This window comes from Pyxicephalus adspersus, chromosome Z, assembly GCF_032062135.1.
Source record: "Pyxicephalus adspersus chromosome Z, UCB_Pads_2.0, whole genome shotgun sequence".
Lineage (NCBI taxonomy): Eukaryota > Metazoa > Chordata > Amphibia > Anura > Pyxicephalidae > Pyxicephalus > Pyxicephalus adspersus.
The window spans coordinates 35,933,422-35,949,648 of NC_092871.1; the positions used below are offsets into that span (position 1 = coordinate 35,933,422).

The 16,227-nt window shown below is 37.6% G+C and overlaps 1 protein-coding gene across 4 annotated transcripts in view; it reads left to right on the forward strand.

The window, feature by feature from the left end:
* Positions 1-16,227, forward strand: part of COL4A6 (collagen type IV alpha 6 chain) — a 131,283-nt gene that overhangs the window by 107,042 nt on the left and 8,014 nt on the right. For all 4 annotated transcript variants that reach the window (XM_072431646.1, XM_072431648.1, XM_072431649.1 and 1 more), the window contains 14 exons: positions 1,915-1,986; positions 2,260-2,367; positions 2,459-2,680; positions 2,847-3,008; positions 6,495-6,665; positions 6,763-6,906; positions 7,578-7,694; positions 8,226-8,407; positions 11,800-11,863; positions 12,452-12,526; positions 13,065-13,172; positions 13,353-13,460; positions 15,381-15,452; positions 15,939-16,064. In XM_072431646.1, the coding sequence (XP_072287747.1) occupies positions 1,915-1,986; positions 2,260-2,367; positions 2,459-2,680; positions 2,847-3,008; positions 6,495-6,665; positions 6,763-6,906; positions 7,578-7,694; positions 8,226-8,407; positions 11,800-11,863; positions 12,452-12,526; positions 13,065-13,172; positions 13,353-13,460; positions 15,381-15,452; positions 15,939-16,064 (1,731 nt within the window). The remainder of the gene's footprint in view (positions 1-1,914; positions 1,987-2,259; positions 2,368-2,458; positions 2,681-2,846; positions 3,009-6,494; positions 6,666-6,762; positions 6,907-7,577; positions 7,695-8,225; positions 8,408-11,799; positions 11,864-12,451; positions 12,527-13,064; positions 13,173-13,352; positions 13,461-15,380; positions 15,453-15,938; positions 16,065-16,227) is intronic.

Sequence of the window (16,227 nt, forward strand, 5' to 3'; positions counted from 1 at the left end):
TAAACATACTGATTACTGCTGGCCTTACTGTGGTTTTCCTTTAATCATCATCAGAAGAATTTGGTTGTGAAAACTGACATAGCTTGAGCACTTTTCTTGACAATAAAAAAGATGCTTGCCTCATTAAACTCACAATGATATCTCATTATTATCACAAAGGATAACATTTAGAGTCATAACAACAAGCCTGCTTCAAACTTATTTCTTTGGTCATTTGTTACTATTTTATTTTTGTGTCCTATCATAGCTCACAAATATGTATTGGTGATCACTTGCTAACACTTATGTTATGAGTGCGTGAAAATAACAGTTTAAGTAACTGTGAAAACAGTCATTTGTAAAATGAAAGCAATCAATTGTCAATTGTAATAAACCTTTTGCACAGTTATTTGTGCTTTTTTGATAAAAGCCACTATTTTTGTGAGCAGATTCTGTAGAGAAGTCTTTACAGTGTCAATTTAAAAAATAGGCTGAATAAGCTGCTTCATGGTCTCTTGCTGTTGAATGATGCAGAGTTCATCAGATCTGAAGCAAATATTTCCAGACCTATAAGTACAGAGAAAGATATTCACATATTACAATACCAATGCTGTTATTTATACTTTTTGAAAATGCAACCCTGTATTGTCATTCAGTCCACTTTGGGGCCAGTGACACTTTTTTCAGGTCTGGGATAAAAGGGTGATTTTTGACCTTAGAGATAACTGGTCAACTGAAAAACTCCATTCTTAGAAGAAACATTTTTACATGGCTTGCTGCCAAACTCCACTGACTTCAAGAGCTAATCTTGCAAGAAAACCCCTGAATCTGACACTTCCAGGAGTGTCAGAATCCTGCGTTGCACTTTAGTTTCTGTGGTTTCATCACTGCCTCATACCAAGAGACAGTACTGACCTATACCTTGGAGGAAGCAACTACAGAGTGCCCTGTGTAGAGTGTACACTCCTGGAAGTGTGACAGATGCTCGAAACCCTTTTAGCAAGATCTTCTGCAGAAGAATAGTAGGATGAGCGGAGTTAATCTTTAAGTCACTACTATTGTAAGGTGCACTTACACTGGGCTGTTATGGAAACTGTGAATATTCTGGAAGTTAGAGACAAAGTAGAAAATGTTTTACACTATGGAATACTAAAAAAATAAGTTACTTGTAATTGGTCTTCAGTTCATTTCCGATTAACTTCAGGTTTGATGATTTCTTTAGCTCAGAAGTAAAAAAAAAAATGGTTCTTGTGTTTTAGGCTTAAAATTCTTTTTTTTCTCACATTGGAAAGGTATAAACCAGTGCTTTAATCTTCCCATACTCCTACCTAATGCAAAATAAAAAAAAAAAAACGTCTTGCCATTAGGAATACATTAAGTTGCTATCCTAATGTGTGTAAATAAAAAAATATTTTCCCTTCAAACCGAGTAGCTCATTACAGTTTAGTTCATCATTTGGTAAACTAAAAAATTACCCTTTTTTGGGGTCCACACATCTCATAATATTATTTTCACTTTATTAACAAGAATGCAATATAAGTAGGTAAATTGAATCAAATAGGCCAGATAAAATTGTAACATATAATTCCACAATATTGAAACGAAAACATGGCTTTGTTTTTATGCATAACAAATTGCATAGTTACTCATTTTTATATTCAGGAATATGGCTGTGCTTGCCACCAGCACTTTTGCTTCTTGGAGGTGGAGGTAATATTAATCATAAGAGTGGTCATTGTAATTCCATTTCACCATCGTCTCCTTATTCACCAGCATGTCTGTGATTTATACTCATAATCAACATTACAGCATTAATGCAGCTTTTGCATCAACCGATTAATGCACGTGTATTGTTTCATCTGTTGCGTAAAGAATTCATAAGACTTGCTCTACAAGGTGTGTACCAAGAAAATAACTAATTTGCTTTTTTGCTAGGGCTCACCTTACCATGCATAATTGCTGGGGAACCAGGTGACCCAGGATTGCCCGGTGACTCAGGACCTCCAGGTATGTTGAAAAGTCTTGCAACAATTTTTTAATCAAAGACAGGATTAAGTACTGTAAATTAAAATGTTACCCAGGTAGGCAGGTTTAAAGGGATATATATTTATTTTTGCATGTTTTACATATAAAGCAATGTCATCAAACTTTTGTGAGACTTGCTAGAGACCAGGATGTATTACTTTAGAATCAAATCCAAATTGCTTTGAAAAAGAAAAATAATAGGTTAAATTAATCATGCAAAATGAAATAATAAATATTTGATATTAATATTCACAGGACCTAAAGGAGAAAAAGGATTCTCTGGAATCCCAGGCCTCCGTGGCTTTGATGGTAGTAAAGGACAACCAGGCAGCCCAGGTTTTGGTGGATTGCCAGGACCACAAGGTATGGGCCAACTGTGCATAAATGCTAGAATTTTCAAACAACACAAGCATAAACTTTATCATTTAAATTTCTTATGCCTTGTGACTTACAGGTTTTACAGGCCCCCGTGGAGATGAAGGTCCTACTGGATTTCCTGGCTTGGATGGTATTGATGGTGTTCCAGGCAAGATGGGACTCCCTGGTTTGCCTGGTTTCAAAGGAGCACGTGGCGAAGTACTGGGGGCTGAGCCTGGGGCTGCTGGTGAACCTGGAAGACCTGGTTTTATAGGAGATAAAGGTGTTCGTGGAGACCCTGGATTTGATGGACAAAAAGGTATTTTCTAGCTTTATTTTAGACATCCAAAATCATAAACAGCAATTGTTTGGATTTAAGAGTGTATTTTTTAATATACTGTCCATCAGCTTTGACTAAAAGTTCTCCAAGGTGAACAGATTAGTTGATATGACTGTGCAGTGACCAATTCTTAATTGTGTTACAGGCTTAGATGGACGACCTGGACTAATGGGTGCTAAAGGTGAAAAGGGTAATTCAGGATTTCCAGGTGGACCAGGTCCCAGAGGTCAGCCAGGATTTGGAGGAGCTGCTGGCAGTAAGGGGAAACAAGGATCTATTGGTGATATTGGACTTCCAGGGCCACCAGGTATGTTTAATAATACATTGGTAAACCAGAATTTAAACTGATTGTTTTCCAGCACATCTTTTGAAGAACATGTATATTGCATAGGACAAGCTGTATACTGGGAAGCCAAAAAAAACATTTAGGCAGCAAAGTATGAGAGTCTGAAAGGTAATAATGGTTGAACATTTCAGAAATGTACTCAATTATTTAAATGCATTTATACCTTAAAGAGTTGCAATGATTCTAAAGAGGGCTGCTGCCAAAATGCACAGGGTAATCCATAAACCAGGGGACCCACAGCAAATAGTCCACATGCAAAATCTTGGAGAAGACACCACACCAGGAATACAACAGTCCACAAATATTTCATTAGATCCAATAGTCCAGCTCCAAAGATATTTTTTTTATCTGAGCCAATAAATACAATAAAATATTTGTTGATTTTGTACATGGGCTAGCTGATCATTTTAGTCACCAACGCTTTGGTTTATATTCTTATACATTTCAGTTTTTAGACTGTATCAGGTTTGGTGTCATAGTTGTTTGGTAAGTATGTGAGTTAGTCATGTGAAGTCCTTGGATCCCTTCATTTCCTAAAGTTCCTGCACAGTTTAGTCTAGTCTACTGCTAATTTAGGTAATCTCCTCACCACTATCTTTTCTCTGTTGGTATTTTCCTGAAAGGTTTTATCTAAATTTTCTACATGGCAGGTGAGTAAGTGTATTTCTTCTAAGACTAAAGCTAAGTACACCTTCTAGATGATTATGATGATAGCTTGAGATGAACGGACATGTTTGTCTCAGGTGAAAATTTAGCAAGTGTATAGCAGTCCCCTGACAGTGTTCAAAAAATCCATCCTTAGATGAACTAACACACATGGGCAATTGCTGTATGAGCCTATGGCACTTGTTCTTACTTCCTCCTCCCTTTTTCATAGAACGGTGTGTGTAAAAGCACTATGTGAACAGTGATCGTTCTTCCTCTTGTGTCCTGCCCCAACCTTCAAGTTTTGCTCTCTACTATGACTCTGTGTTGATTGTCCTAAGATATTTGTTAACAACAGGAAGACAGATATGCTTGTGTTTTGCTGTATAGTCAATTCATGCATAGGTGCTAGGTTTGGTAGTCACTAAAAGCTAGAGATTCTTTATGACAACCAGGAATGTGGCCTTTTCAGAGGAAAATGATCAGCATTGGCATTCTCCATGTTTCTCTAATGGCAGGTTTACTTCTGGTGACCATTTTGCTCATCTCATACCAGATATAGCACATAGTTATGTATACTATCTGGCAGTGCCTAGTCCAGGTTGGTCAGGAGTAAATGCATACATTTCAAAATGACAGAGAGTGTACTATTGTACTGCTACTGCACATCTCTGCTGATTTGTATTGATTTTCTGATTACTAACCTAAGTACTGATCAGGTGTTAAAAGCAAATCATATACAGCACGCTGCTCTTGATCATTCTTACCCAACTTTGTTTTCCATCTTTCTGATTTCCTTCCTTCCATGGGATGCCTTAATAGAGAAATAATTTGCTTGTTTTCATTGTATCTCTCGGTCAGCAGTTTCTTTTTCACTGTGTGCTATCTTTCATACATTTTGTCTGTTTTTCCTTCATCATGCTTTTTTTCCAAATACCATCAATCCTCCATATTTTGATGACATACTTTATGGTTTCGACTTCTTCACATAGGCTGTCAAGGTGAGAAAGTGCTCTGTAGCATAAAAGCAGATGAACTAACTAGCTTTTGATGCTGCAGGCATTAAAATGACCATAGGTGACACCCCTTATTTCACTACGAAAAGAACCATTGTATGAAATAGGTGTTGTGACAATACTTCTGTAAAATGTTCAAATGCTTAGATGAAATGAAGCAGTGTTTCATACATTGGAACTAAGATCAAATGGTTTTTCTATTTGAAACTTGCTGTAGCTAATCACAACATACAACAAAACCTGTAAAATATTTGTAATAAAATAAAATAGGACGTGGTCTTATATACCATATCAATTGTCGATAAATGTTAAATACATGGTATTTTATAGGCCAAACTGTTAGTTAAGCAAACCTTGCATATTAGGCTTAGCAGCTCATTTCTGTGCATGTAGGCAATCATCTTGTTATGTCATCTCAATATTTCAAAAGAGTGCAAATGAGCCTGGCTGGTTCAATTGCTAGAGTTCCAAGCATCCCACCACTCTAGGAATAAAATGATATGCCAACCCATTTTTGCCAATACCAGAATTGCTAGATTTTGGCATTCACATTGCTTAAAAGTGAGTAAAACTTTTTAAACATATAGGTCCTGATTTATTAAAGCTCTCCAAGGCTGGAGAAGATACACTTTCATCATTAAAGCTGGGTGATCCATCAAACCTGGAATGGATCTGGTCCAGGATTGAAAACATTTGCTAACAAATAGGAAATAACTTTGAAGAAATCCATTCCAGGTTTCTTGGATTACCAAACTTCACTGATGAAATTGTATCCTCTCCAGCTTTGGAGAGCTTTATTAAATCAGTCCCATAATATTTAAAGAAAAAAACTAACTGCAAATATATGGCCACGTTTGTAACATCTCTTAATTGAGAAATTACTGCCGGTAAATAGTTATATGCATCAATTCTAATTTATTTTTCTGCAAATGTTTCCAAAATCAGGGAAATGTTTGTGTTGTAGTTGTCCAAATGTATGTTGTGTTCAGCAGCAGACCCCTGCTCTTAGCTAAGGAGCCTCAAGTTTCTACTCTTGCTATTAGCTTGTCTGTATGGTGACTCATTATCACAAATTTAAACACACGTATAAGATAAACAATTTCATAGCATTTTTTAAGACTTGTAATAGCAAATAGTTTTATACTTACCTGGTTTTCCTTTAAAAATTTGGCAAACAAGCTACTTAATATTGTTGACTTTTAGGCTCATCAAGAGTTAGACCCATGTCCAGACTTTGCTTATCGCCATTTAACCGGCTGTAATGTTAAAATTCTGATCATCTGATTTACCCAAAATGTGAAATATTGCTGAATGCTTTTCCAGTATTAGGATTTCTAAAATCACCATTAGTATTTGTGCTTCACCCTTTCATAATGGTTCATTGATGTAGGTAAAATATATACACAGAGATATTTCTTCTTTTTTCTGATAACACAGGTATTTGATATTCATAATTCATTAATTACCTATTGGAATAAACCACAAAATGTAGAAAGTAAGATATCATAAGGGGTTTCACTGCAGTCAGTTGTAGTGTTATAGGCAGTAACTTACGCAATAGGTAACGTAGACCACTAATGCTTTTGCAGCTAACGTCACTTCTGCTAGGTGGCTATATGTAGCAAAATAATAAATGTACTTTGATGATTTCAGATATCATTCCGCTTCATATTTTTTTCTGCTTCTGAATATTCCAGTTCTGATGTCTTCCAAAAGCAGCAGAACTTTTTTTATTTTTTTCTGACTGTCTAGTTGCTAACTCTTATACTGAGTATGTTTATTACAGGCTTTCCTGGAGCAAAAGGCATTCCTGGAAACGTAGGTCCCCCAGGTCCAACTGGGATGAAAGGTATCCCAGGTCCTAATGGAGATGCAGGTCGCCCTGGTGAATTAGGATTATCTGGCCCCCCAGGGCCAGATGGGCCAGATGGACTGCCTGGCTTTACAGGATCTAAAGGTTGGATTGAATCCATGATATAAAACATACGGTAGTTTAAAAATGTAAAAATATTTATAAATCATTCAACCTGATACTATTTTGTAATGGTTCCCAGGTGATATAGGTACTCCTGGGTTAATTGGCTTTCCTGGTATGCCTGGGCTTCCGGGCCTACCTGGTAACAATGGATTTAAAGGATTTGATGGATTACCTGGAATAAATGGCCTTCCTGGACTAGAAGGGCGAAAGGGGGAGAAAGGTAATTATTGTTCATAACAGTATACATTTCTCATTATAAAGGTATGTTTACTGATAAGCTTGTCATCCATTATGAAAACCCGATAATAGGGATGTAGTTAGGAATTACCAGAGAGGAGCAGCAGTGCAGGAGTTTAACTTTGTATGTTCTCTTTATTTGATCCCCATTTTCTAGCAGCAACTGATCATTTTGTGGAGGGTTTTGATGTAAATTGTAAGCCATCTAGTGCAGTTTATTTTAGTAGTCAAAGGAAAATAATTGTGTAATCCTAAATAATTGTTAGTGCTTCTATGCACAATATTTAACTTTACAGATGACTAATTCAAGTTTACCTGTTAAGAGCAATGGTAAATGATGATTGACAGATCAGAAAAAGAATGTATAGTGGTTTAGTAGAAATGTTTATCTGTTATCTTTACAGTCAATACTAAAATATGCATTGTAATAAATCTTTTTTACCCATATGGAACACTCCATTTTCCAAGTATAAAATACTGCTTATGAATAATTTGTATTATTTTCTGTGTCTAGCACATTGGGCATTAGGCTCCTTTATACAATTTTCTTTTAACCTCATCTTCCACAACACACTATCCTGTCCCTGCTCTTTCAGTCATAAAAGTACTTGCTGTGTGGCCTGCTAGGGACATTATTCCATTGTATTTCCTCAGGGAGCAGAGGTGATCCTGGCCCACGAGGCCCTGAAAGAATTGTGGATGCAAGCACACTTATAGGAGAACCTGGAGAACCAGGAAGAAGTGGACAACCAGGGTTTCCTGGCCAACGAGGTAATGTTTATATAATTAAAGTGTTGCTATTAAAATTGCATTTGATATCACTTCAGCTTGTGTTTTCATCATTGAAAAGTACACTATGTACACTTTGTACAAAATCTTAATTTCCTAATATTCAGCTGTAAAACAGTCAAATAAATGGTGTAAACAGCCCTACAAAAACACAACACAAACATGCTGATACAATCATATATATTCTCTGTACAACTTCCTTTAGATGTATCATAACTGTGTAATGTGACCTATTCAAGTCATAGCCCGACCAACAGGGGATTGTACAGCAGGCTTGAAACAGGTAAAAACAGTTCAAGTCTGAAACTTTCCAGACAAAGCTACTCACCTATAGAAATCAATTTATACTATGTGCATGTCATTTAGTTTGGGTCAGTTGGTTCTCTGGAAACTTTTATGGGTTCATTGTATTTTCCTGTATAATAAAACATGTCTTTGGTCTCACAAAATGCTTCAGTATACCTTTGGTTTAGTAAATTAGATTATTAATGGTAATCATAATATTTTTAACAGGTGATAAAGGTTTCCCTGGTCTGCCAGGGTCACCTGGCCTCCCTGGGATCCCAGGAATACCAGGAAGAGAGAAAGGTCAACGTGGAGATCCTGGGTTGCCTGGATCATTTGGAAGACCAGGTCCTCCTGGACTGAAAGGGACACCAGGGATTATCGGATTTCCTGGGATGCCAGGAATAAATGTAAGTTACTATGTTTTAATTGCTATTTTCTAAGGTGATTGGATGAGGCATGCATGAATAGGCACATGAATAAGCCCAGTAGATATCATATTTGTAGAGACTGAAAAATAGTTTCTAATGTATTGGACAGATTTAGGATGGCTTTAAGACTGCAGAAACCCACCAGTGTTCCCCCCAACCACCAGAGTTACATGGGTTTCAAAAAGACATAAGTTCATCAAGTTCTACTACTGGGGAAATAAATATATCCCAGGTATAAAACCCCATGGACATTGTTGATCCAAACAACAAACAAAATCCCTTATACAATTTGCTCCAACAGGGAAAAAAATTCCTTCCTGATTCCATGAGACATCGGATGTTCCCTGGATCAACAGTTACTGTTATCCTTATTTTAAAGCTTTAATACCCAGTTATTATCTGTGCTTCTAGAAAAAAACATCCATCTTTTTCTTAAGGCAATCTATAGTAGTTTTTGAAACTACTTCCTGAGGGAGCCGATTCCACATTTTCACAGACCTTACAGTGAATAATCCCTTCCATCAGGAGCTTAAACTTCTTTTCCTCCAGATGCAAAGAATGCCCTCTTGTTCTTTGCAATGACCTTAAAGTGAATAAGTGAATTATATATATATATATATATATATATATATATATATATATATAATATTTGATATATGAGCTATTTAGGAAAAATGCTAAAGCACAAATAATAAACTAAGACTGTAAACAAATATTAAGACTTCATTTATATGGTTGTCAAATTTTCATCCTTACCATCATTGTTTTGTTATCAGGATTTTAATTTTTTTTTAACATTCTTTATTTTTTATTTTATTGGGAAAAAAGAACACAATACATAAAAAACACATAGATAGAAACAATAAAATCTCAGAGTAAGACAAAAAGCTGAACAATGGTAAGTATGGGGAAACAGAGACCGGTGCATTGCATATATCACATCATAACACAAACAAAGAAGTTACCCGTGGTGTAGTTACAGGCAAATCAGCATCATCGGACAATCGGTGCTGCAAAGGGTGTTATAAAGAACAAGTAAGTGAATGTAACCTGAGATACTCCAGGCCCCCCTCCCTCAGCCTGAGAGGCTCGGGTCCAGGTGGCGCCTGAACTCCAGTGTGTCCCGATAGTAAATCCAACCACCCCATAACATATTAAATTTCTCTTGCGTGCCTCTCAGGCTCGCAGTCATGTCCTCCATGAGCATGATATCATTAACCTTGTGGAGCCACATGCCCACCGTGGGGACCGACACTGTCTTCCATAGCATAGGAATACAGGCAATTGCTGCCACTATAAGGTGTCTGAGAATGGAATTCCTGTAACTCTTATCTGGAATAGTATTGTGATGCAAGAGGAAAAACCCGGGATCCCCAGGTATATTGTGAGTTGTGACCTTCTGCATGAGATCCCTCACCTGATCCCAGTATGAATCCAATAACGGGCACGACCAAAAAATGTGTAACATGGTGCCCCTTCCTTGGTTACACCGCCAACATCTGTCCGAGACATCAGGGAAAATACTATGTAGCCGCTCTGGGGTCCTATACCACCGAGAGAGGACCTTAAAACTAAGCTCTCGATACTTGCTGCATGTAGAGGACCGTTGAACCGAAGTGATAATCCTACATTGTTGCTCCGGGCTCAAAGCAAGCCCCAGTTCAGCCTCCCATGCACGCAAATATGAGGGGCAAAAGGTCTCTGGGGTCTGATTGAGCACAGCATACAGGTAAGACAAAGAATGTCTAAGCGGGCCACTTCCCACACATGTCATCTCAAAACTCGTTTTCGCGCGGTGAGTGCAATGTTCCGGGGGAAGAGACAGTAAAAAATTATGTAGTTGCAGGGACCTCCAAAAATCAAGATTAAAATCACCCATACTATCTGTCAATGTCTCCAGCGAAACCCAACGTCCTTGGTGGACAAAGTGTTCCGCCCTAAGGAGTCCCCTCTCACGCAACCCCCCGAATCTCCCATCTTCCAACCCGGGGGGAAAGGCGGGATTGCCAATTATCGGATACAGGGGAGAAGGTCTAGGCGACAGGTTGAGTTCAAACAAGGGTCTCCGACAAGCCCTCCACGTAGCAAAGATCACAGGATGAGCTCTCAAGTTCGAGTGAGGGAGTTTCTGTAACCAGGGGAGCGCTGACAGAGGAACAGGTGTGAAAGATTGCTCCACCTTTACCTTAAACTCCCCATGTCTGAACCAGTCTAAAATGCGGACCATATGTGTCGCCATATAGTATAAAGAGAAATTGGGGACGCTCAGACCTCCCCCGTTCCTATCCCTGAATATTAAACTCCTGCTCAGTCTATGGCCCCTTTTACCCCAAATAAAGTGGAACACCTTAGAATGTAATGATTTGAAGAATGAAGCCGGCAGAAAGATTGGCAAGGCCTGAAAAAGATACAGGATCCGCGGCAAGACATTCATCTTCACTGCCTGTATCCGACCCAGCCAGGATAGAGTCAGAGAGGACCACTGTTCTAAATCTTTATTAATAGTAGTGAGAATTGGAGCGAAATTCAGAATATAGAGCTGAGACAGATCCGCTGGAATCCGAGTCCCCAGGTACTTTAGTGCCTTATCTTCCCATTTAAAAGAGAATGATGGAATGAGGCGGGATCTAAGGGCCTGAGGCATCGAGATACTCAAGGCTGCAGATTTAGAGTAATTGATTTTAAAATTTGACACCAACCCATATTCCCGTATCGTGTAAATAAGGTTTGGCAAGGAAGTAAGAGGGTTAGTGCTGATGAAAAGAAGATCATCCGCATAAGCCGCCACCTTATGCTCACAACCATCTATCAGAAGGCCCTGAATATTGGGGTTGGAACGTATTGCGGACAATAAAGGTTCCAGCGACAGAATAAAAATAAGGGGGGATAGGGGACAGCCCTGTCTAGTGCCATTAGAGATACTGAAAGGTGAGGACATTTCTCCGTTCACCCTGACCGATGCAGAAGGGGATCAGGATTTTAATTTAATCTCTATGTGTTCACTTGCTTCTACTTGTTTTGGAACATAAATATAAAATGTGAATTGTATCTTTTTTACTTTTTCCTGTAGCTCAAACTTTAAAAATTGGGAAATGTTACCCATTTTGTAAACTGTGTACATCTAAACTGTAGTTCTTATTGGAAGATTGCCTTTTTTTTCTGGTTCCAGTGACAAGTCAAAACTTTGCATTTTCCCTCACTTCTTGGCATCAATAATCACCAAAACACACAGGGAAGGTGAATCTCCCGAGTGGGAACACAGCAATAATAACCTGACAATGTTTTGACAATGAAAATGCTAACAAATATGTATATAATCGGACAAAGCATACAAATAAATGTAAATGCTAACCTATATGTTTGCCTTTTAGGGTGCAGATGGATTACCAGGTATCCCTGGTTTTGCAGGTTCTCCTGGACGACCTGGTGAAAAAGGTTTGTTATAATTAAATTGAGTATATATACAATTACTAAGTCACTAGTTGACAAAATAGTTTATGTATTGCAGTCTCTAGCGTAAGAAATTAGCTTTAACATGTGATGGACTTAGTAATGAAACACTTCTGTCAGTGAGATTTAAGCTTGGAAAAAAGCTTTTCAGGCATTTGCTTGCAGTAGCATTATTAAACTTTTTTTCAGATGCTACATGCTCTGTCCAGAGTAGTTTGCTGCCCAATCGCTTCTATAGATTGGAATTAAAACTGCTTTTTAACCATTTGCAACCAGTTTTCTTTAATAGAGTTTCAATAACAAAAGAACATGAAAATATATTTGTATGCTTTGCTAGGGGTTTTTTGGCGCTTGCAAATGCCCAGTTTTTGCCTGTTACTGAATCACTGCAGTTTTTAGAATATAAACTATAGACTAGTGGTCCACAAGTATTAGCATGTTTATTGTTTTTCTGCTGTCATTTTGTAGCACCTATTTATTTTGCTTTTTTATGTCACTGAAAAAAATTAGACAATTATCTGTAGTTTGTTAAGTAGTTGCATTTATGACATTTATTTTTATTATTCATTGTAGGTGACCGTGGGGATACTCTAGGGCAGCCCGGTGTTCCAGGACCCAAAGGAGAACGTGGAACACCAGGAAATCAAGGTACAATTTAGTTAAAATCTCCCATTTGTATTTGCCTTTTATTTCTTTCAAGAATCAACAAGCTAAACTATGGGACTACCAGATGGCAGCACACATTCATGCAGGCATCATGTGCCTGCAACACATTCCAGGTTCACACTACTTCCTGCCAGAATATCCCAGCCAGTTTCCCAGTGTTTCTGTCCTTGCACAATTTTGCATTTTTGTTGGTATTGGTAAGTGTTTACTTATAGTTCACCCACTGCCTTTGTAAATCTAGAACCAGGAGGAGGAGCAATTGTAGCAACACTTTTTTCTCTTTTAGTTATTATTTTTGTCCAAAAAAAAGTGGTCAAACTGTCATTTTTACTCTGTCTGTCCCCAGCTTTAGCATACTAAAATGATCTAGTCTATTGGAAACTCAGTCTATTGGAAACTCCCTTTCATGTAGGGACACACACATTTTTAAACTTTGCAACAACTTAAGGTTTTAATTACATTTTCAGGATGTTATTTTAGCCTTTATCTTTTTCTACTTTTTCTTTTTTTTATCCTATAGGTTTAAATGGTTTTGATGGATTCCCAGGAGATGCTGGATCAAGTGGAAGACCTGGTAGCCCTGGCGTAAAAGGCATATCTGGAGAGCCTGGCCGTCCAGGTTTACCAGGTAATGTGCTTTACTTGTGACAAGTTACTGTATTTGAAATGTAACAGATCTTTTTGTATCTTTTTGTCTGCTTTGTACCCATTGGGGGGCTTAAGACATGTAAGCATATTCACTGTTAGGTACTAGTATGTGTAAAGATAATCAATTATGATTATTTGTGTATTTTTATATAATTCATAGGATCTCCTGGGCTTCAGGGATTTCGAGGAAACCCTGGGTTTGTAGGAACCCCTGGATTACCTGGGCCTCAAGGATTTCCTGGACCTGCAGGAGCCCCAGGTGTTAAAGGTATTGAAACACCAATCTACAAGCATTGCTGGTATTCATACTAGTACCGTATTATATTTTATTATGATTTTAAACCAACCCAACATATGTTATATTATTCCTAATAAAGGTTTTAAGTGGAAATATAATTTTGTGAGACAAATATGTCCAAATCAGAACCTGCATATGTCATAGGCAGATAAGATATACACCAATAATTTAAAAATCATATGACTATACAGATTTACAGTACTGTCCATTAGAAAAATACAAGTGAGTATACTGTAAGGTATAAGGTAGATAGCATCAAATATCACTCATTAGATAAAGATATCAGAAACAGGATACAACACTCCCAACAAAGTTCGCAAAGCATCTGCAAAAGTATGAATTATATATTACAGCTTCTCAAGGGTCATAGATACAGGTAAATCTGGTTTAGGTATTGCTTAGCTATTGTTCATGTAGCAGCTTGAATCCTATGGTCAATGAAATCTTAGAATAAGTTCCTAAGGCTGGGTACACGTGCAATAATTATCGTTAGAAAACAAACAATTAACAACCGATCGATGATTATTCATGATTATTTTCTAATACAATCCACCAATAATGTACACACACTAGATATGATCATTTGAACGGTACAGGAAGTGACGTGTACCAGAGTAAGTGTACCACAGAACCATCCACGATTACTGAACGACCGTACAAACAATAGATAGCGAACGATCATTGCCCAATCAGTCATTGGTTTCCAGCGATATTCCTTGTTCATCAGCGTCAATGACCAGTCGTTGTGTACGTTTTTTGTTAACAATTATCGGACGACCGGCCATTAATCGTTTGTAACCTGTAAGCTCCCTTCTTGTGAGAGCTGTTCCCTCAGGCCATACTGTTCCAAGTTGTATAAGATGGTGGGGAACCCAAATGCTCTGCTAATCATGAAAGAAAGTGGGGCCTGTGTTTGATATATCATATATATGAGACTTAAGGATTAAGAAAGCCTTTAGCCCTCCGCATGGTAATGCACAAAGGTTTAGAGAAGAGATGGGACAGTGTTCAAGATTGGGAAAGCAAAAAATGTTTCCATAACTGTTGAGGTGCCTATATGCACAAAATAGTCTGTAAACACCACCTCTACAAATTAGTTTTTGTAGCCAAATGGGGAAGGACTGAAAGGAACAGCAAATTTCAGAAGGATCTCAATTTTACCTACCTAATATTCCAAACCAATAGATATGGTATTTAGAACATTATTTTAGAAATGTACAGCAAGGTGTAAAAAACTTTACTCAATTTTAACCCTTCCCCCCTATATCCAAAAAACCTTGTGGCTTTAGATATAATTTAAATGTATTTTTACAAGCATCTAGCATAAGTTCCTAAATTATCTTGATATTAGCATCATAAAGCTACTGAAGAAAGGTGGAGGGAGGGACAACAGCCCAAACTAATCAAAGCTCTATTATCTTGCGGAATGCTGTCTCTTGAAAAAAATCATTAGTCGATTTATACTTGGATCAACTTCAGTCAGTTTTATGTTCCCTCACTGGTGTCATCATCTTCTTACTGGATACTCTGGGTTTTAGATCATGACTCCAAGATTGGAGAGTACTAGATGACATTAGCCTGTTGCTTCCTTTTTCATTATTGTGTCCATGTCCATATTTTGAGTAAGGTCTTCAACCAGGCTGTATCACTTAAATTCACTGTAGTTTTCAGGCAGGTACAGAAAATGGCTTTGCTGTCTGTGTGAATCAAATAAATTTACCTTATTAGGTAAAACGGGTCACAAATATTGTATGGTTTCAACTTGTAAACTTGCTGTTTGAAAGAAGTTAAACTGTAACTATAAACAATAAAATGTATCATGTATATTATGATTTTCACTTTTTTGCTATAGCATTACAGTAACACGTGTACATTTCTGGATTTATTTAGGCTCTTCTGGTTCACGTGGGCTGAATGGATTAAATGGCTTGCCTGGCACAAGAGGATTACCTGGCACACCTGGTAATGACTACAGATTGTAAATTCAGTTTTTTGTAAATAGTATTAATAACTCTTGCACAAAGAAATCATAACATAGCATTTCATACTATCAATTTCTTTAGTACACATGGGCTGTGAATACAAATTATTTAGTCAAAGAGATCCCATTTTAAAATGCTTTCAGGAAAGTCCATACCTGTAAAACGGGAGTGGATATTTACTTTTCAGCTTCCAGAACCAGAACTGGTTCCAGGAATGCTGCATAGAAGCACAAATAAATAGGCTGACCACTATAAGTGAATTTGGGCATTCTTGCCTAGGCCCAAAAGGCTTCAAGCAGTCATTACCAGACCTTTGTTAAAAAAATTGGACGAACTTCTAAAATTATCTTTTGTGGAAGATTTGTTTGTCAGTGAAGATACTTAAAAAAATAAAATTTACTGCTAGTCAGAACATGTGTGTAAAGTCTGTATGTTGTACTGTTATATTATATTATTATTGTTTTAGGTTTAAATGAACCTGGACGTCCAGGGGCCCCTGGATTTCCTGGCCCAAAAGGTGAAAGAGGATCTCCAAACACATTACCTGGACAGCCTGGATTTAATGGTCCAAAAGGCAATCCTGGAGATAAAGGTAAGAAGAGATCTTGAAGATAACTTGAATTTACTTTTTAATTCCCAAGTCATTTGGTATTTTCCACATAAGGCGGGCTCAGCCTCAATTTTGTTGTTGTGTCAGACACTGGATTCACATTTACTTCTTTGCTATGACAGAGGCATGTGGGATTGAGTCTGAT